Here is a 21,393-nt window from a genome sequence, read left to right on the forward strand (position 1 = left end):
TTTAGCTCACCTGAGCACAAAATGCTCTGTGTGAGCTATTTGATTGCTCACCGTCCAAGGTATGTTCGTCTGTTTGTCTGCACTTTTCTTCAAATGAAACTTCTGGTCAGAACTGCACCAAACTTGCTGTGAAGCATCCTGGCATAGGCCTCTATCAAGATTTTTTCATATGTTTAAGTTGGCACCTTCAGGGGGCCGCCAGAGTTAAAAATAGAAAAGCCTTTAAATTATTTTTTATGAACTGTTGATGGATACTCATCAAACCAGGACTGTAGCATCACAATAAAGTTTATACAAATTTTGGTGCCTGGCCCCTTTTAGGGATGGCTAGAGGTAAAAAATGAAAGACCTTTAAACAAGTTCTTCTCATTAACCTCTAGATGGATGTTCTTAAAAACTTGGTCTGTAGCATCATTATAAGGTCCTCTCCCAAACTTTTCAATTACTTCTCATGAACGGCTTGATGGATCTTCATCAAACTTAGTGTGTAGCATTTTTGTAAAGTCCTCTTCCAATTTGTTCAAATGGGGGTGCTAGAGCTAAAAATAAAATACCTTTAAATGACTTCTTCTCATGAACAGCTTGGCAGATATTCATCAAACTTGGTTTGTAGCATCAATGTAATGTCCTCTCCCAAATGTTTTCAAATGGGGACACTTGACCCCTTTTAGATGTCGCTAGAATGAAAAGTAGAAATACCTTTAAACAAATTGTTCTCTTGAACTGCTTGATACATCTTTATTAAACTTGATCTGTAGCATCACATCATTTAAAGGTTAGCCCCAAAATCTGTTCAAATGGGGGCTCCTGGGTCCTTTTAGGGGCAGCTAGAGCTAAAAGGGATGACTTTAAACAACTTCTTCTTCTCATGAACAGCTTGATGGATATTAAACAGACTTGGTCTTTAGCATCATTGTAAGGTCCTCTTCCAAACCTGATCGAATGGGGGCACCAGCCCCCTTTTAGGGGACACTAGAGCAAAATATAGAAATAGTTTGAAACAACTTCTTCTCATGTACATTTTGATGCAGATAACCATTATAAAGAGACCTTCCAAAACACTCTGAGTCTGCTCCACTTGTCTGTGTGTATTTTTTCCACCCAATTTTAAGAACCTAAGAAGCATATTGTCACCTTAGCACAAAAAGTGATTACATCCTTTAAGTCAGTGCAGTTATCCACTTCTTGTGTTGAGGTGACAATATATCATTTTGAGCTGTTAGTTATCTGTCACACTTATTCATGTAACCAATGTCTACTGCCTGTGGAACTTTCGACACCTAGAGCATCCAAAGTTGCACACTGTCTAGCCTGTTTAAGCTCTGAAACTCAGGTAAGCAATCTAGGACCATCATGGCCCTCTAGTTATATGGCCAGATTACCAAATCATTGGCATTCAGATGAAATTATGTCAGCATATTGGAAAATTGGGTGTTGGTATAATCCTGCTCACATGTAAACTTTTTGAAATTTGACATGTTGTGACTACGAATGAAATTTGATTTTTCCTCTAAAATATGTTGATTAATAGATTTAATTGAAAATGGAGGTGCATTCATAGATGTTGATAATAACAAGATGTGCTGTAAATTTCAGTGTACATGATGGGAGTGATCCCCGTGTTTCTACCAGTTCTCCTCTGTGTGTCTCCCCAGAGGATTCAGATAGACTGGAAACAAGTAACTGGTCACATACCTGGCCCACTGCAGTCTGGCAATGTTTCATTAAAGGTTTGTTGGTTTAAAATACTTAAATACTAAAAGATTGGTTGTAGTTTCAAGTGTTTGCTATATTTACAGAGAACTGCTCAGTTTATCCTCATATGTAGTTTTCCTTGAGGCAAGATAACTGGTTCATTTTCACTTCCCAAGATTTTATATATACCCCTATTATTTTGCAGATGTGAGACTAGAAAAATTGCTTGTCTTAAAGAATCTCATTTTTAATTAATATTCATAAACTGGCATATTAGTAAAGCAGAACACCTTTAAATTTAATTGCCTTCCGACCAGAATAAAAGGTTGATTTAGAGGGGTTTTCAGTTTAGAGGGGTTTTATTGGAATGTGTGCACATTACATGTGTAATAAAATAATTCCCGAACAATCTGATACATTTTAAATTCTAATCTTGTTAATTTACTGCCTGAAACAACATGGTTAAAGGTTTTATCTCGACATGTGTTATCAAATAGAGTGATTTTGACAAAAGGTTTGTGCCAAACACTAGAGGTATGACTGTTGACTTAACCAGACTTGCTCCAGTAATACTAGAGTTACAGCTCTTGAATACACTGGAATACACTTTCCATAACCGGAATACACCTGTATTTTTTAAGTTAAAGGTATTTTTGAAGGGTTTTTGTTATAATTCAGTCATATATATCATAAATAATTAACATACGAAAGGAAACTAAAATACATTTACGCAAAATCATTTTATACGAGAATGAAGTTCGGCGACCGCGCGGGAAATTTCCATAACCGAAACACACCCGTATTTTATTAATAAATGGTATTTTTGTAGGGTTTATTGCAGAAATCATTCATGTATAATATAAATAATAAGTTTACAAAAGGAAAATAAAATACTTTAACGCAAAAGATTTTATACGAGATTTGAATTTGGCGAGCGCACGGGAAGTTTCCATAACATAAATGCACTCGTCCTTTTTTAAAAAAAATAAATAGTATTCTCTTAAACACTTTTTATCATTTTTTTGTAAGTTGTAGAACCATGTTTAATCAGATTAAATATAAATGAATATTTGAGAGAAGTTTATTAATAAAAAGTTAATTCTGTATACGAGATTATAACTTTACGATCTTAGGAAATGTTTTACGCTTACGTCGCTATGACTAGATACCGGAATGTTGATTATTAAAATTTAATTGTTTCTTGAAATAATAAGAAAATAATTTAAGATAAAGAATATCAATATTCGATTTTAAATGAATCATAAACAAAATACGGGTCCCGACATAAACTGCGCGGATCGGAAAGGGCTTAACATGATCGGAAAGGGCATGTCACATGTTTATTATTGAAACTTATTTGTTTCTTCATATTTCATTTAACAAATGAAAAAGAAAATAAACTATGAATGATAAAATAGCAATTTTTGATTTTTGAATGAATTATAGACAAAATACGAGTGGCATAAACCACGCTGATCGGAAAGGACATAACATGATCGAAAAGTGCATGTCACATGTTTATAATTGGAAATTATTTAATTATTTCTTCATATTTCGCATTTCGTTTAACACATTAAAAAGAAAATTAAGAAAAAATATCAATGTTCAATTTTTAAATGAATTATTATGTTTAATATATAAATATAAAAACGTTTACTTTGCTTATTTCCAAAGCACAATTAATATCCTTTGAATATATACAGCGTGACAAACACGTGCCTCTGATTAGACCTGATAGAGTTTGATTAGATTATCACACCTATTGATTATATCAACTAATCAGTATATTTGTAAGCTCACACATGCGACATGTGACAAATAATGTCTGACAAGGTATATGTAGTTAAATATGATAAGCTTTTATTTAATTTCATACTTGTCGTTATAATTGCAAATTGAAAAATTGAAGAAAAACAGGTACATTCAGTATATTTTTTTTATTTTTCATGTACTTTAACGTATCAATACTAATTCAATGTTTTGCTTAAACAGCGATGTATTGTAGATTTAAACATTTTCATTCCTCCTTCCATCTCTCCAAGATGCACTATGTCTCGATCATAATGTCTCGGGTATCGTAGTCGTTTTCCTTTATCAACATAGTCTTCCTATAAATATTTGTTCAGTGTTTCATTTACAGAATTCCTTATTTTGTTAAAATCAGTTTTATTAATTCCAGTCCACTCCGGAAATTTAGGAAACGTGTTTTTACGTCGTAACTTTACCAAAATTCAGAAATTACATCGTGAAAAACTTATTATTTTGATTGACTGGAATTTACCCGTGAATCGTAAAGATACAAAACATCATGCCGGTAATTTTCCATTCCACGAGCACGTGCGACCTATCGTAATATCTAATTTACATCGCTCGACGTTACTTTTGTTAATCAACACTACAAAAAACGCGCATACTGCATTCATTTTTTTAATATTATCGCTTCAAGTTTTCAACACCGCTTAAGAAGTAATACAATTTGGATTCTATAACGATTTTAATAAGATATCGACAGTAATGTAGGGAAAATTCTATAAAAACGGTCTAATTTTCACATAATTATTTGTAAAACATCGAACAGCGCGATCTTTATTACTTATTTCTTTCTAAAAGTAAATAAATAATACATACTATGGACATAAAATTCAGACTTTTGACCAGAAAGTACAAAGAACAGAATAAAAAAATCTTAAATAATGAAAAAGCGGCAGCAATTTAGATAAATGGAGTAAAACGATTTTTGGCAAACAGATTTCGGTTAGTGTGGCATAATAGGTTACGTGACCTCATGAATGTAAATAGAATGCATCTTTGTACATGTATATTTTTGACACGACATTTTACTTTTAAGATATTTTTCTTGAACAATAATGTAAATTCCTTGAGGGCAAATAGGTCATAGAGGTAGGATATCCGCTTTACCGTTTGACACATTTACCTGTCAGTTTATGCACATTCGCTTTTAATAACAAATTAAAGAAGCTGATATGGTTACACTATATTTCATAAAGGAATATTATATTATAGCATAAAGAGACTATTTTGAAATAATTTGAACCAAACTATCGAAACTTGAAAGAAATTTACTTACCTAAGTTAAAATCTAACAAAATTATGGCGATTGTGGTACATCCTCGAGTGCGCAAATTTACCGTGCGCGCAACAAATTTGCAGCCTCGTATAAAACGTTACGCGCATTTTAATTTCCTTTTGTAAATTAATTATTTATTTTAGATATGATTGAATTCTATCATAAACCCTAAAAATACGATTTATTTAAGAAATACGTGTACATTAGAGAATTTTAGGGCATGGAAATTCATTTACGAATACGCAAATTTCCAGTGCCTTCGCCGATTTTCAATCATGTACAAAACGTAATGCGCAAAAGTATTTTAATTTCATTTTGAAAGTTAATTATTTATGACATATTTTATTGAATTCAGTCATATACCACTTCAAAAATAGCATTTGTTGAAGAAATACGGGTGTATTTCGGTTATGGTAATTTCCCGCGCGGTCGCCGAATTTCAATCTCTTATAAACTCGTTCTGCGTGAACATAATTGTATTTTCCTTTGGTATGTTCATTATTTATGATATATATGATTGAATTATATCAAAAAATCTTCAAAAATACCTTTAATTAAAAAAATACAATTGTATTCCGGTTATAGAAAGTGTATTCTGGTGTATTCCTGTTTTTAGGTGGATTCCGGTTTAATGTGTGACCCCTATAACACTAGAGGTATGACTATTGACTTAACCAGACTTGCTCCTATAACACTAGAGGTATGAGTATGACTATTGACTTAACCAGACTTGCTCCCATAACACTAGAGGTATGACTATTGACTTAACCAGACTTACTCCTATGACACTAAAGGTATGACTATTGACTTAACCAGAATTGCTCCTATGACACTAAAGGTATGACTATTCACTTAACCAGACTTGCTCCTATAACACTAAAGGTATGACTATTGACTTAAACAGAATTGCTCCTATATTACTAAAGGTATGACTATTGACTTAACCAGAATTGCTCCTATAACACTAGAGGTATGACTATTGACTTAACCAGACTTGCTGCTATAACAGTAAAGGTATGACTATTGACTTAACCAGACTTGCTCCTATAACACTTAAGGTATGACTATTGACTTAACCAGAATTGCTCCTATAACACTAAAGGTATGACTATTGACTTAACCAGAATTGCTCCTATAACACTAAAGGTATGACTATTGACTTAACCTGAATTGGTCCTATAACACTAGAGGTATGACTATTGACTTAACCAGAATTTCTCCTGTAACTCTAGCGGTATGACTATTGACTTAACCAGACTTGCTCCTATAACACTAGAGGTATGACTATTGACTTAACCAGAATTGCTCCTTTAATACTAGAGGTATGACTATAGACTTAGCCAGAATTGCTCCTTTAATGCTAGAGGTATGACTATAGACTTAACCACAATTGCTCCTTTAATGCTAGAGTTATGACTATAGACTTAACCAGAATTGCTCCTTTAATCCTAGAGGTATGACTATAGACTTAACCAGAATTGCTCCTTTAATGCTACAGGTATGGCTATAGACCTAACTGGAATTGCTCCTATGACACTAAAGGTATGACTATTGACTTACCAAGAATTGCTCCTTTAATACTAGAGGAATGACTATAGACTTAGCCAGAATTGCTCCTTTAATACTAGAGGTATGACTATAGACTTAACCAGAATTGCTCCTTTAATGCTAGAGGTATGACTATTGACTTAACCGGAATTGCTCATATAAGACTAGAGGTACAACTATTGACTTAACCAGAATTGCTCCTTTAATACTAGAGATATGACTATTGACTTAACCAGAATTGCTCCTTTAATACTAGAGGTATGACTATAGACTTAGCCAGAATTGCTCCTTTAATACTAGAGGTATGACTATAGACTTAACCAGAATTGCTCTATAACACTAAAGGTATGACTATAGACTTAAACAGAATTACTCCTTTAATACTAGAGGTATGACTATAGACTTAACCAGAATTGTCCGTATGAAACTAGAGGTATGACTATAGACTTAACCAGAATTGCTCCTTTAATACTAGAGGTATGACTATTGACTTAACCAGAATTGCTCCTATAACACTAGAGGTATGACTATTGACTTAACCAGGATTGCTCCTGTAACTCTAGAGGTATGCCTGTTGACTTAACCAGGAATTGCTCCTATAATACTAGAGGTATAACTATTGACTTAACCAGAATTGCTCCTATAATACTAGAGGTATGACTATTGACTTAACCAGAACTGCTCCTTTAATACTAGAGGTATGACTATAGACTTAGCCAGAATTGCTCCTTTAATACTAGAGGTATGACTATAGACTTAACCAAAATTGCTCTATAACACTAAAGGTATGACTATAAACTTAACCAGAATTGCTCCTGTAACTCTAGAGGTATGACTATTAACTTAACCAGAATTGCTCCTGTAACTCTATAGAGGTATGACTATTGACTTAACCAGAATTGCTCATGTAACTCTAGAGTTATGGCTCTTAACTTAACCAGAATTGCTCCAGTAACGCTAGAGGATGAGAATTTTATTACATTATGCTGCAAATAACAAAATGTAATGGAAATTTGTACATCTTAGTAACATCACATCTGAAGTTTCTTTTTGCTTGTTTTTTATGTACATCTGCTGAGATCGAAGTTTGCTGCAAATTTTGTATTTCAATGTAAATAAGCATGAAATAAAAGGAAATTTTTTTTCTTTTTATTTATTTGAAATATATCTCACAAATAAGTGAGACAGTTTTCATTCATACATAAACATTGTTTCTCTTCTCATTGAGATATATACCACGCAAAATAAATAATCTTCTATATCATATTTATGTAGAAATTTATTGTACCCCCCGACAACAAAGTTGTAAGGCGGGGTATACTGGTTTCAGGTTGTCCATCCATCTGTCTGTCTGTCCGTAGACACAATATTGTGCGCACCATCTCTCCTCATCCCCTGTGTGCACCATCTCTCCTCATCCCCATGACACAATTTAATGAAACTTCACACAAGTGATCAGTAACAACAGTAGTTGTGCATGGGGCATGTTAGGTTCTTTCAGAAAAAAATTGCAGAGTTACGGGACTTTGTTTTTTGTTGCTATACTATATACATAGACACAATCTTGTGCGCACCATATCTCCTTATCCCCTTGGCACAATTTAATGAAACTTCACACAAGTGATCAGTAACAACAGTAGTTGTGTATGGGGCATGTTAGGTTCTTTCAACAACAAAAATTGCAGAGTTATGTGACTTTGTTTCTTGTTAACATACTATGTACATACAGTCTGCATATGCAATCTTGTGCACGCCTAATCTTCGGAACCCTTTTACACAATTTAATGAAACTTCACACAAGTGATCAGTACCAACCCTAGTTGTGCATGGTGCATGTTACGTTCTTTTAGATAAATATTCTGCATAGTTATGGGACTTTGTTTTTTGTTATTATACTGTATACATACAGTCTATATACATACAGTCCACATAATTGTGCAGTCTTGTGTGCGTCAAATTGCAATGTACTGTGTCAGTGCATGCGGGGGGGTACATTCATCACCTTTAGTGTTAGCTCTAGTTGTATCTACGCTGTGGAATATTTGGGGTTTTATTTTTATTTATTTATTTATTTATTTATTTACTAGTATTTATTATGCCCCCCTTTGAAAAAGGAGGGGTATATTGTTTTGCAGATGTCGGTCGGTCGGTCAGTCGGTAGGTCTGTCGGTCGGTCGGTCGGAATGTAGACCTATCCGTTTCCGGATGATAACTCAAGAACGCTTAGGCCTAGGATCATGAAAGTTGATAGGAAGGTTGGTCATCACCAGCAGATGACCCCTAATGATTTTGAGGTCTGTATGTCAAAGGTCAAGGTCACAGTGACCCTGAATAGTAGAACGGTTTCCGGATGATAACTCAAGAACGCTTAGGCCTAGGATCATGAAAGTTGATAGGGAGGTTGGTCATCACCAGCAGATGACCCCTATTGATTTTGAGGTCTGTATGTCAAAGGTCAAGGTCACAGTGATCCTGAATAGTAAAACGGTTTCCGGATGATAACTCAAGAACACTTGGGCCTAGGATCATGAAAGTTGATAGGGAGGTTGGTAATGACCGTCGGATGACCCCTATTGATTTTGAGGTCAGTATGTTAAAGGTCAAGGTCACAGTGACCCTGAACAGTAAAACGGTTTCCGGATGATAACTCAAGAACGCTTAGGCCTAGGGTCACGAAAGTTGATAGGGAGGTTGGTCATCACCAGCAGATGACCCCTATTGATTTTGAGGTCTGTATGTCAAAGGTCAAGGTCACAGTGACCCTTAATAGTAAAATGGTTTCTGGATGATAACTCAAGAACACTTGGGCCTAGGATCATGAAAGTTGATAGGGAGGTTGGTAATGACCAGCGGATGACCCCTATTGATTTTGAGGTCAGTATGTTAAAGGTCAAGGTCACAGTGACCCTGAACAGTAAAACGGTTTCCGGATGATAACTCAAGAACGCTTAGGCCTAGGGTCACGAAAGTTGATAGGGAGGTTGGTCATGACCAGCAGGTGACCCCTATTGATTTTGAGGTCAGTATATCAAAGGTCAAGGTCACAGTGACCAGGAACAGTAAAATGGTTTCCAGGCAATAACTCAAGAACGCTTGGGCCTAGTGTCAAGAAAATTGATTGTTAGTTTGGCCATGACCAGCAGATGACCCCTATTGATTTTGAGGTCATTAGTTCAGAGGTCAAGGTCACATTGGCTAGGAACAGTTAAATGGTTTCTGATCTTCTTGTCCAAAACCATAGGGCCTAGGGCTTTGATATTTGGTATGTAGCAAAATCTAGTGGTCCTCTACCAAGATTGTTCAGATTATTTCCCTGGGGTCAAATATGGCCCCACCCCTAGGGTCACATGGTTTATATAGACTTATATAGGAAAAAAATTTGAAAATCTTCTTGTCCAAACCACAAAGTCTGTGGCTTTGGTATGTTGTAATGTAGCATCATTTAGTGGTTCTCTACTAAGTTTGTTCAAGTTATCCCTCTTGGGTCAGATATGGCCCTGCCTCAGAGGTCAAATGGTTCATATAGACTTATATAGGGAAAAACTTAGAATCTTCATGTCCGTAACTTACTTCATTCAAATTTGGACCACATGTATAGTTTTGAGTGGCAAGATGAACCTTGACATGAGTTGACCTTAATCTTGACCTAGTGACCTACTTTCACATTTCTGTACCTACAGCCTTCAAATTTGGACCACATGCATAGGTTTGTGTACTGAAAAAAACTTTGACCTTGTTATTGACCTAGTGACCTACTGTCACATTTTTGAAGGTACAGGCTTCAAATTTGGACCACATGCATAGTTTTTTTTTTCCAAAACAAAATTTGACCTTGATTTTGACCTAGTGACCTACTTTCACATTTCTCAAGCTACAGCCTTCAAATTTGGACCACAAGCATAGTTTTGTGTACTGAAATGAACTTTGATCTTGAGATTGACCTAGTGACCTTCTTTCACATTTCTGAAGGTACAGGCTTCAAATTTGGACCACTTGCATAGTTTTGTGTTCTGAAATAAAATTTGACCTTGATTTTGACCAAGTGACCTACTTTCACATTCCTCAAGCTACAGCCTTCAAATTTGAACCACATGCATAGTTTTGTGTACCGAAATAAACTTTGATCATGAGATTGACCTAGTGACCTATTTTCACATTTTTGCAGGTACATGCTTCAAATTTGGACTGCATGCATATTTTTGTGTTCTGAATTGAAATTTTACATTGATTTTTATCTATTACCTACTTTCACATTTCTCAAGCTACAGCCTCCAAATTTGAAGCACATGCATAGTTCTGTCTACCGAAATGAACTTTACCTTAAAATTGATCTAGTGACCTGCTTTCACATTTCTCAAGCCACCGCTTTCAAATTTGGACCACATACACATTGTTTTGTACCTAAATGAAATTTGATCTTGATTTTGACCTTGAGCTAGTCTTGAAATTTGGAACATTCAAAAATGGCTCAGTGGATGGCGCCAAGATCAATCTGTAATCTCTTGTTAGGTTAATAGGTTAAAGGTCAAGGTCATATTAAACCTGAATGGTAGAAGTTTTGTTTACAATGAGCATATAATTTCTGTTCCTTGTGCAATTACTGAATGCATCAAGGGGGGCATTTCGTGTTCGACGAGCTCTTGTTTATTTATTCATACAACATCAACTTTATTTACAGGAACAAAAATCAAATTTTTGTCTTCGGAGGATTCCAAATGGCAGCTTGCAGAATTAATTGCTCAAAAAGAGGAGCTGACACAACAGGCCTCATTGAAAATGACTACATCAAAGTAAGAAAACACAGTATTAAAGAAGAATGCTTATCAGAATTTGTTCGAAATGTTGACATCATTTTCGATGGTATCTCACACAACAATTAACCTTAAGGTTAATACACAATGAAAATCAATGAAAATCTTTAGTCTTATGAGTAAATATTTCAAAATTGGAGCATTACTATCTTTCTAAAGGTAAAATATGATATTACAATGTTTGACCTGTTAAATAATTCCAAATAATGTCTTTAAATCATCATGTATTTTGCGGGTCTCATTAATCATGGGCAGATATTTCAGAAAACAAGAACATGGATCTATGAATTTTATTTCACCATATTTTGCAGTATATGTTTATTTACAGCTGTAAAATGTTCATTAAAATATACATTGTAGAACAATTTCTATTTGAAAATTGTGATATTCTCTTAGCAACCCATTATTAAAACTTTTATGAGGTCAAAATTTTTCAGATCGGTCTAACAAAATGTCAAGCTTACTACCCTACCTGTTTTATTTAGAGTATTTTCAAAGAATATTCTGAAATTTTTGACAATTCAGGATTTAATCAAATTCTAGTTTGTAGAGTAATTAATCTGAACATGCAGAACTACCTTTAGGAGAAATTTCACCTCACAGTCCCTACACCTGGCTCCCTACACGTCACAGTCCCTACACCTCACTCACAACACCTGGCTCCCTACACCTCCTCCCTACACCTCACTCACTACACCTCACTCACTACACCTTGCTCTCTAAACCTCACTCCCTACAGCTCCCAACATCTCTCTCCCTACACCCTCCCTACAACTTGCTCCCTAAACCTCACTCCCTACAGCTCCCTACATCTCGCTTCCTAAACCTCACTCCCTACAGCTACCTACACCTCGCTCACTACACCTCACTGCCTACACCTCGCTCCTACACCTCACTGCCTACACCTCACTCCTACACCTTGCTCCCTAAACCTCACTCCCTACAGCTCCGTACACCTCACTCCCTAAACCTCACTGCCTACACCTCGCTCCCTACACCTCACTGCCTACACCTCACTCCCTACACCTCACTGCCTACACCTCTCTCCCTACACCTCACTGCTTACACCTCACTCTCTACACCTTGCTCCAACACCTCGCTCCCTACACCTCACTCCCTACACCTCACTCTCTACATCTTGCTCCCATTTAGATAAATAATCGCAAAGAGTGATAACGGGAACTGACAACATGAGCTCTGCTTGTTTCGCTACGCACATGAATGACTGTAAATATAACCTTTATGATTGTTTGACTGAACAGATTGATAGTATTTTGCAGTGATCATGATTATGGTGCAAGCATATTAAAATATGCACTGAAATAAAATGCTACATGTTTTAGACAAAGCCATGGCATAGAACATATGCAAAAGTAACCTTTCAAATTTGGGAAAGAAAGTTAAGTTTTGTTGACACCAAGGAGATTAGAGAGTATTTTTAAAGGGGAGAAATCTCGCACTGAGAATGGTTTTTACTGCGGGTCTGTGTGTGACCCTAATAATTACTGGTTATTTTATTTTCTGCTGTTTTGGTGGTCTGCAGCCTTACAAGTTGGCAATCAAAAATGGTCGCTCAAATATTATATTTGTAACCTCACTTGGTGTACTAAAAATGGCATCTGCTAGCCCAGAAAAGAAAAAAGGCAAAATCATCCTAAAAACTTCAAGATGACTGGCTAACTGATCCTGCGTTCCTTCAGTGGCTACATTGGGAAAGTGTGGCCATGAAGTGTACAATGTGCATTCATTCTAGAGCTGTAGAAGTCTTCTTTGACCAGGCATTTAATCACTGATGGTCATAAAAAAAACAACAGGGGCTGAATTGTTGAGATATTCCTTCTAAAAGATTTTGGGGTAAAAGGTATTTTAGTTGAAAGTAAAAAAAACATGTAGAATTAGTTTGTACCCTAAAATTTTTCACTGTACCCTATTGTTTTGGCAACAAACTTCATATTGCTGAGATTATTCTGTCATTAATCAATCATGTATTGCAGTTTTGCACCCAATGGACTATTCTGTCATTAATCAATCATGTATTGCATTTTGCACCCAGTGGACTATTCTGTCATTAATCAATCATGTATTGCAGTTTTGCACGCAATGGACTTCATATTGCTGAGATTATTCTGTCATTAATCAATGATATTTTGCAGTTTTGCACCCAATGGACTTCATATTGCTGAAATTATTCTGTCAATAATCAGTTATGTATTGCAGTTTTGCACCCAATGGACTTCATATTGCTGAGATTATTCTGTCATTAATCAATAATGTATTGCCGTTTTGCACCCAGTGGACTTCATATTGCTGAGATTATTCTGTCATTAATCAATTATGTATTGCAGTTTTGCACCAAATGGACTTCATATTGCTGAGATTATTCTGTCATTAATCAATTATATATTGCAGTTTTGCACCCAATGGACTTCATATTGTTGAGATTATTCTGTCATTAATCTATTATGTATTGCAGTTTTGCACCCAATGGAATTCATATAGCTGAGATTATTCTGTCATTAATCAATTATGTATTGCAGTTTTGCACCCAATGGACTTCATATTGCTGAGATTATTCTGTCATTAATCAATTATGTATTGCAGTTTTGCACCCAATAGACTACTGTATTTTGTCATTAATCAATTATGTATTGCAATTTTGCACCCAATGGACTTCATATTGCTGAGATTATTCTGTCATTAATCAGTTATATATTGCAGTTTTGCACCCAATGGACTTCATATTGCTGAAATTATTCTGTCATTAATCAGTTATGTATTGCAGCTTTGTACCCAATAGACTTCATATTGCTGAGATTATTCTGTCATTAATCAATTATGTATTGCAGTTTTGCACCCAATGGACTTCATATTGCTGAGATTATTCTGTCATTAATCAGTTATGTATTGCAGTTTTGCACCCAATGGACTTCATATTGCTGAGATTATTGAACACAACAATGAGACTGATGAATCAGAGATTACGATTCACTTCACCCCAGCAGTATTAGGGCAACGTGACATTTCGGCAGTATGTCAGAGAGACCACCCTTTCTTTGTGAAAGAAAAAGGTAAAAATTATTGCTAAGTACAGAAACAGCAGACCCAATTTTAAAACAAGTTTACACAAATGTTTTTAGCTCACCTGTCACAAAGTGACAAGGTGAGCTTTTGTGATCGTGCGGCGTCCGTCGTCTGTCCGTGCGTCCGTAAACTTTTGCTTGTGACCACTCTAGAGGTCACATTTTTTGTGGGATCTTTATGAAAGTTGGTCAGAATGTTTATCTTGATGATATCTAGGTCAAGTTCGAAACCGGGTCACGTGCCGTCAAAAACTAGGTCAGTAGGTCTAAAAATAGAAAAACCTTGTGACCTCTCTAGAGGCCATATATTTCACAAGATCTTCATGAAAATTGGTCAGAATGTTCATCTTGATGATATCTAGGTCAGGTTCGAAACTGGGTCATGTGCCTTCAAAAACTAGGTCAGTAGGTCTAAAAATAGAAAAACTTTGTGACCTCTCTAGAGGCCATATATTTCATGAGATCTTCATGAAAATTGGTCAGAATGTTCATCTTGATGATATCAAGGTCAGGTTCGAAAGTGGGTCACGTGCCATCAAAAACTAGGTCAGTAGGTCAGATAATAGAAAAACCTTGTGACCTCTCTAGAGGCCATATTTTTCATGGGATCTGTATGAAAGTTGGTCTGAATGATCATCTTGATGATTTCAAGGTCAAGTTCGAAAGTGGGTCACGTGCCGTCAAAAACTAGGTCAGTAGGTCAAATAAAAGAAAAACCTTGTGACCTCCCTAAAGGCCATATTTTTCATGGAATCTGTATGAATGTTGGTCTGAATGTTCATCTTGATGATATCTAGGTCAAGTTTGAAACAGGGTCATGTGCGGTCAAAAACTAGGTCACTAGGTCTAAAAATAGAAAAACCTTGTGACCTCTCTAGAGGCCATACTTGTGAATGGATCTCCATATAAATTGGTCAGAATGTTCATCTTGATGATATCTAGGTCAAGTTCGAAAGTGGGTCACGTGCCATCAAAAAGTAGGTCAGTAGGTCAAATAATGAAAAAACGTTGTGACCTCTCTAGAGGTTATATTTTTCATGGGATCTGTATGAAAGTTGGTCTGAATGTTTATCTTGATGATATATAGGTCAAGTTCGAAACTGGGTCAACTGCGATCAAAAACTAGGTCAGTAGGTCTTGAAATAGAAAAACCTTGTGACCTCTCTAGAGGCCATACCCTTGAATGGATCTTCATGAAAATTGGTCAGAATGTTCACCTTGATGATATCTAGGTCAAGTTTGAAACTGGGTCATGTGCCTTAAAAAACTAGGTCAGTAGGTCAAATAATAAAAAAACCTTGTGACCTCTCTAGAGGCCATACTTTTCATGGGATCTGTATGAAAGTTGGTCTGGATGTTCATCTTATTGATATCTAGTTCAGGTTTGAAACTGGGTCAACTGCGGTCAAAAACTAGGTCAGTAGTTTTAAAATTAGAAAAATCTTTTGACCTCTCTAGAGGCCATATTTTTCAATGGATCTTCATGAAAATTGATCTGAATGTTCACTTAATGACATCTTGGTCAGTTTCGAAACTGGGTCACGTGTGGTCAAAAACTAGGCCAGGAGGTATAAAAATAGAAAAACCTTGTGACCTCTCTAGAGGCCATATTCTTCATGAGATCTTCATGAAAATTAGTGAGAATGTTCACCTTGATGATATCTAGGTAAAATTCAAAACAGGGTCACGTACCTTCGAAAACTAGGTCAATAGGTCAGATAATAGAAAATCCTTGTGACCTCTCTAGAGACCATATTTTTCTATGGATCTTCATGAAAATTGGTCAGAATTTTTATCTTGATAATATCTAGGTCAAGTTCAAAACTGGGTCACATGAGCTCAAAAACTAGGTCACTATGTCAAATAATAGAAAAAACGACGTCATACTCAAAACTGGGTCATGTGGGAAGAGGTGAGCGATTCAGGACCATCATGGTCCTCTTGTTTGGATATTTGGCATGTGATATCAGGGTTTGACTGTCTACCGCAATTGTTCAAATTATTGCCAGAGGTTCAAAAATGGCGATGCCCATGTATGTGACATGTATATAATACAGACTAATATAGAAGAAACTTGGAATATCCTCTTCTCTGAGCCTCAATATTTATATAAACCTAAGTCTGTACTTGTACCATTACGTTATACAAACACACTTAAAGTCTTTTACACAGGCAAGCACTTCAGGGTCAATGACCCTCCTGTTTGATAATTCTTAAGACTTTTTTCTGTTGACTGCCTGTCCCAGAATTTGAAAAGCAATTCTAAGTAAATATATGTCTGAGTTTCCCACTTTGGAAATTAAATTACCTATTTGAGAGGCATTGAAGTTCAGAATGAGATAGTTGAATAAAATTTTAATTAGTACATTGAAAATACAGAAATTAAGATAAAGTATTGTGGCATAATTATTGTGGCATATTTTATTTACTGAAGTTTACTGAACCTATATATATTCTTACACACCAGGCCTTGTGAATGAGGCAAACAAAAAAAATGGTGACTTTACTTCCTGAACAGAAAACAAGTGACTATATTTCGTAACAACTTTCCTTTTTTGGGAAGTAGGTAAAAAATATTTATTTAATTTTATTTCACAAATGGAAGTTTCCCCTACAGGTAGCTTTTGTCCAAAAATTAAACCATTGTGGCAAAAACTCTGAGAAGTGACATGCTTTAAAGAAAATTATATATTTAAGGTTGGTCATCTTGTAATCCATTTGAGACTGTGGTGCATTATGGGATACCTTGCTGTGATCTGTCTGTCGGTGACATTTGCCTTCCACCTTCTCACCCTGAGGCAACATTTTCGGAGGAAATTTTCAGAAGTTTTGAAGAGTAAGTACTTTATGGTATTTTCAGCAAATTAAGAGTTACTTTGCATTGCTAACTGGAACCTGCTAAATGCAATGAACTATAAATATAAGGTGTGTTTATGTATTTGATTGTCTGTTTTCTTCTTCATTAGCCGATCCATGTGGTATACAGACACTTCCTTGTCATCACATGCTGAACTTGTCTGTATTGCTGTATTGTATGTTGGCTGATTTAGGACATTTCGTTAAGTGGCATTGAAACTTACAATGTTACATAACAAAATATAGAATTGCCACGGAAGGAAAGATGCAATTTGGTGATGGGGCGTGCTAACAAGCTAAAATGAAATCTTTGTTAATAGCATGCATGCGAAATAAATTGTTTCATTATGTTGCATTGTTAGTTTCATGCTGTCGTGTTGGCGTGCCAAAATGACACAATATAATTTTCGTATAGTGCGCCAGGTCGACACAAGGAAATGTGCCACAAAAACGACTCACATGCCAACAGCATAGCAAAATGTCTTAAAGCAGCCACAATAGTATTGAACATTTTGCAGTACAAACATTTAGGAATTCCCAGAATGATATGTTTCACATACAGAAATGTTTGCTAACGTGATTAATCAAAGTTTTTGCAGATAAAAGATTATTAAATGATAAGTAAACATTGATCTTTCATGATCATCGTGAAATGAATAGTTACTGTAGTAAGTTATCAACTCTTAGTATTAAAGTTTTGTTTTTATCGGATTTGGTAAGATTTGTTGAACAAACATAAATTTAATACATTTTGTAAGAGGGTTGTTCAATAAATATGCGGAAAGGTGCTCTCATTTCTTTATCTCTGGTCCTATGTTGCTGAAATTTGAAAATATGACGGATATAAACATAATAAATGCGGATATCTAAATTACAGATATCATAACATGCATAATATTTATAAGCGGCCCAACGTCATTAAGATGCTGTCATATCACAAACAATCAGTACAACTCCTGATTACCATTGGTTCAATGTTTATCGCAATTAAATGCATTTTCTACACCTTCCTACCAATAAATAGATATTGTTCATATGATATACCTGTCGTTAGGGCTGTCATTGATTGGGTCTTTTGCATATCGACGATACCGATATATCGGAAGACAAATATCGACGATACATCGATATATCGATTATTAAGTTAGATTAACAATCTCTTTGTTTATGGGCATGCTATATACCTTCTTGTTAATGTTATGTCTTTTTTTTTGCCTACTTTTTATATTACTGTTTGATTGTGTTGTATTTGTATCTATGAAATAAATAAAATAAATGAAAATTAATGAAATCTTTTATAGATCTTCATTGTGCCTTCACTCCTCTTTTGCGTTTATCCTACTTTACAACCTAGTAAACTATAATACCAGGCACTGGAGTTGGGTTTCAAACAGCTAAAATTCTGCATTTCTCTTCCACAGATATCTATTTATTTATTAAATTAATTAATTTATTTATTTACAATGTTTTTATTTATTTTTAGCCTGTTTCATACCCTGTCTTAATTTTTACCTTGCACAAGTTTACATTCGGATTAGGTACTGGCACCGCGAGTTTTGTGTTTTTTTTTGTTGTTTTTTTTTTGTTTTCTTTTTTAACTTCTGCCCAAGTTTTCAATGGGCCTCAAATTTGTAGTGTTTGACTGTTTGTTTGTTGTACCCAAAGGCATGTTTAAGCAACACCCTGTGTTTCTACGAACCAAAACAAAGCTTTTCCTTCCATCTTTTGACTGTTTTTCCACTATTTAAGCCGACGGCTTCCTCTTCGGCCATCTTTGATTGTTATTGTTACGGGCACTAGCTAAATTCTGTACCTTTTACTGAGTGATCAGCTATACTCCGTATCGACAGCCCTATCACGTGATCTGAAACAGGTAAACATTCTCACTACACTGCAGAGAGAATGCCTCTACAATGAGTTTACAACCATGTCAGATTAATAACCACAGTTAATCTATTTCTTATCACTTGCTAATAAATAAACAATTAGACCCTCAACCTACACAGAATCCTAATTAATCTCAGTCTTTACAATATTCTACAGAAAATTACAGAAATGGCCTCTAGTAGTTCTTTGAATTGGAGTAAAAAATTAAATGAAATTCCAAAATTTACTATTTTACAAATTGCTGATTATATAAAAGTAAGAGGAAAAAACAGGGCATTTGAAAAAGGATACAATTTTTTTATTGAAAGTTATGTACATGATGCTTTTGTTTGTAAAACAGACAGTAAATTTCTTGTCAAACAAAATGTTGGCGAAGTCAGAAGAAAAATGAATTGCCACATATATTATCGGCAGAGATATGTTTAAAAGAATCAAACGTTCTTGATGGACAATGCAGCTGTATTGCTGGGTGAGTGAAAATTATGTACTTTTTTAAATGATTGAAACTTAATTTGATTTTTGTGTGTGAATTATTTTGTCTTGTATTCCATTAAAACTATACTGAAGTTTTCAAACAAATGTCACTAAAAGAATAATGAATATTATCAAATAAATTCTAATTATATGATTTCATTTATGCTTTCAGAACCGGAGGAGTTTGCAACCATATAATTGCATTGTTATACAATGTAAATCACTGGAGTAGCAAGAGAATGACAGAGATCCCAGCAGATATGTCATGTACAGAAGTGAGCCAAATATGGCATAAGCCACGTGGGGACAAAATTGAACCAGAACCAGTAATGAAGCTCACCTTTGCCAAAGCAGCAACTGACAGACAGCTACGTAAAAGGGAACCTGTGAAATGTTATTTGTATGACGGGCGTGCAAAAAAAAGTAAAGGAACTTTGGCACCATCAAAAGAGGAGGTAGCTACTATACAAGAAATAGTTGGAGCACGCAACAGTAACATTCCTATAGTGTATTTAACTAAAGACCACTCAACAACACACTCAACTGACACATTATTTGGAGAAGTTCCTACTGGTTCCCCACTCAGCTATCAACTCCAAGACTATCACAGCTCTAAGTCTGAATTTTCAGCGTACATTCCCAGCAAAGTTGATATTGTTTTGCAAGACAACCTTCGCTTCCCTGATATACCTGTACCAAATTCAAGTCTTAACATAGACTTAACTCAACTTGATGAAACAAGCAAAACATTCTTGCAATCACTGGACGTAACTAAAGCCAGGTCTGAGGAGATTGAACAAATCACCGTCGATCAGTCTCGGAATAAACTATGGCATGAGATGCGTAAAAATAGACTTACAGCATCAAAGTTTGGCGACGTTATAAATAGAAAAAGTGAACCAAGTGAAGCTTTTGTCAAAAATTTATTTACATGCAAAGATTTATCAAGTGTAAAATCAATTTCACATGGCAGAGATAAAGAAGATACTGCACGAAAATTGTACACTAAAAAAATGAAAAACAATTGCAAACATAATGTGTCAGTATTTCGCACAGGACTCCTAATAAATCCAAGCTGTCCTTATCTTGGAGCTTCCCCAGACGGCAAAGTTTTAGACAGGTCATCTTATGATCACTTCGGGCTGTTGGAAATTAAGTGCCCATATAAATATAGAAATACTACACCCGCGGAAGCAGCAAGAAATACAGACTTCTGTCTTGAAATAAGGGACGAGGAGCTGCATTTAAAAAGGTCACATAGTTACTTCTACCAAGTGACTGGACAGATGGCAATAGCCGGTGTAAATTGGTGCGACTTTGTTGTTTTCACGAACAAAGGACTATTTGTAGAACGTATATTTTATGACAAAAACGTGTGGGCAAGAATTTTCCCAAAGCTTGCTCAATTTTACACAACTCAGCAGTGCCTTATCTTAAAAACAAGCAGACGGACATTTAAGTGAGTACTTTAGTCATCGTCAGTTGAAGTTTTTGCAATAAGAGGGTCCTGGAAATTTGATAAAAGGCAACAATCAGTCCATATTTGATTTACAACACCAGCAGATTTAATAGGTAATCTTCTGTCAAATATATGGAAGTTTCTAACTTTTCCTATGGCCCTTTCAACATGTATCCGATGATGAGCTATTACATGTGTATCCTGTACATTTGCAGCAGACAATCGTTTTCTTTTTCCAAGGAACGGAGGAATGTTTAGACAGAGACCTATCTCGTTCAATTCGTTTGCAATTGTAAATCCTTTATCTGCCATGATTCCGTCTCCACGTTTTAATTCGCCAGTTCCTATTTTTTGTTTTAACAAATCAAAGAGACCACTGCGTTGACAAATTACTTTGTCTGAAATTCCACCAGTGTATAAATGTGACACAAACATTATTCCTCCACGACTGTCTACTCCAACGAGGCCTTTATATGTGTTTGCCGACTTGTAGTC

The 21,393-nt window shown here is 35.5% G+C and overlaps 1 protein-coding gene across 1 annotated transcript in view; it reads left to right on the forward strand.

Annotated features, from left to right (window-relative positions):
• Nucleotides 1-21,393, forward strand: part of LOC123529404 (HMG box-containing protein 1-like) — a 99,564-nt gene that overhangs the window by 21,951 nt on the left and 56,220 nt on the right. Inside the window, exons 6-9 of the mRNA XM_045309732.2 lie at nt 1,597-1,730; nt 11,010-11,121; nt 14,053-14,210; nt 16,920-17,058. Of these exons, the coding sequence (XP_045165667.2) occupies nt 1,597-1,730; nt 11,010-11,121; nt 14,053-14,210; nt 16,920-17,058 (543 nt within the window). The remainder of the gene's footprint in view (nt 1-1,596; nt 1,731-11,009; nt 11,122-14,052; nt 14,211-16,919; nt 17,059-21,393) is intronic.

This window comes from Mercenaria mercenaria, chromosome 13, assembly GCF_021730395.1.
Source record: "Mercenaria mercenaria strain notata chromosome 13, MADL_Memer_1, whole genome shotgun sequence".
NCBI lineage: Eukaryota > Metazoa > Mollusca > Bivalvia > Venerida > Veneridae > Mercenaria > Mercenaria mercenaria.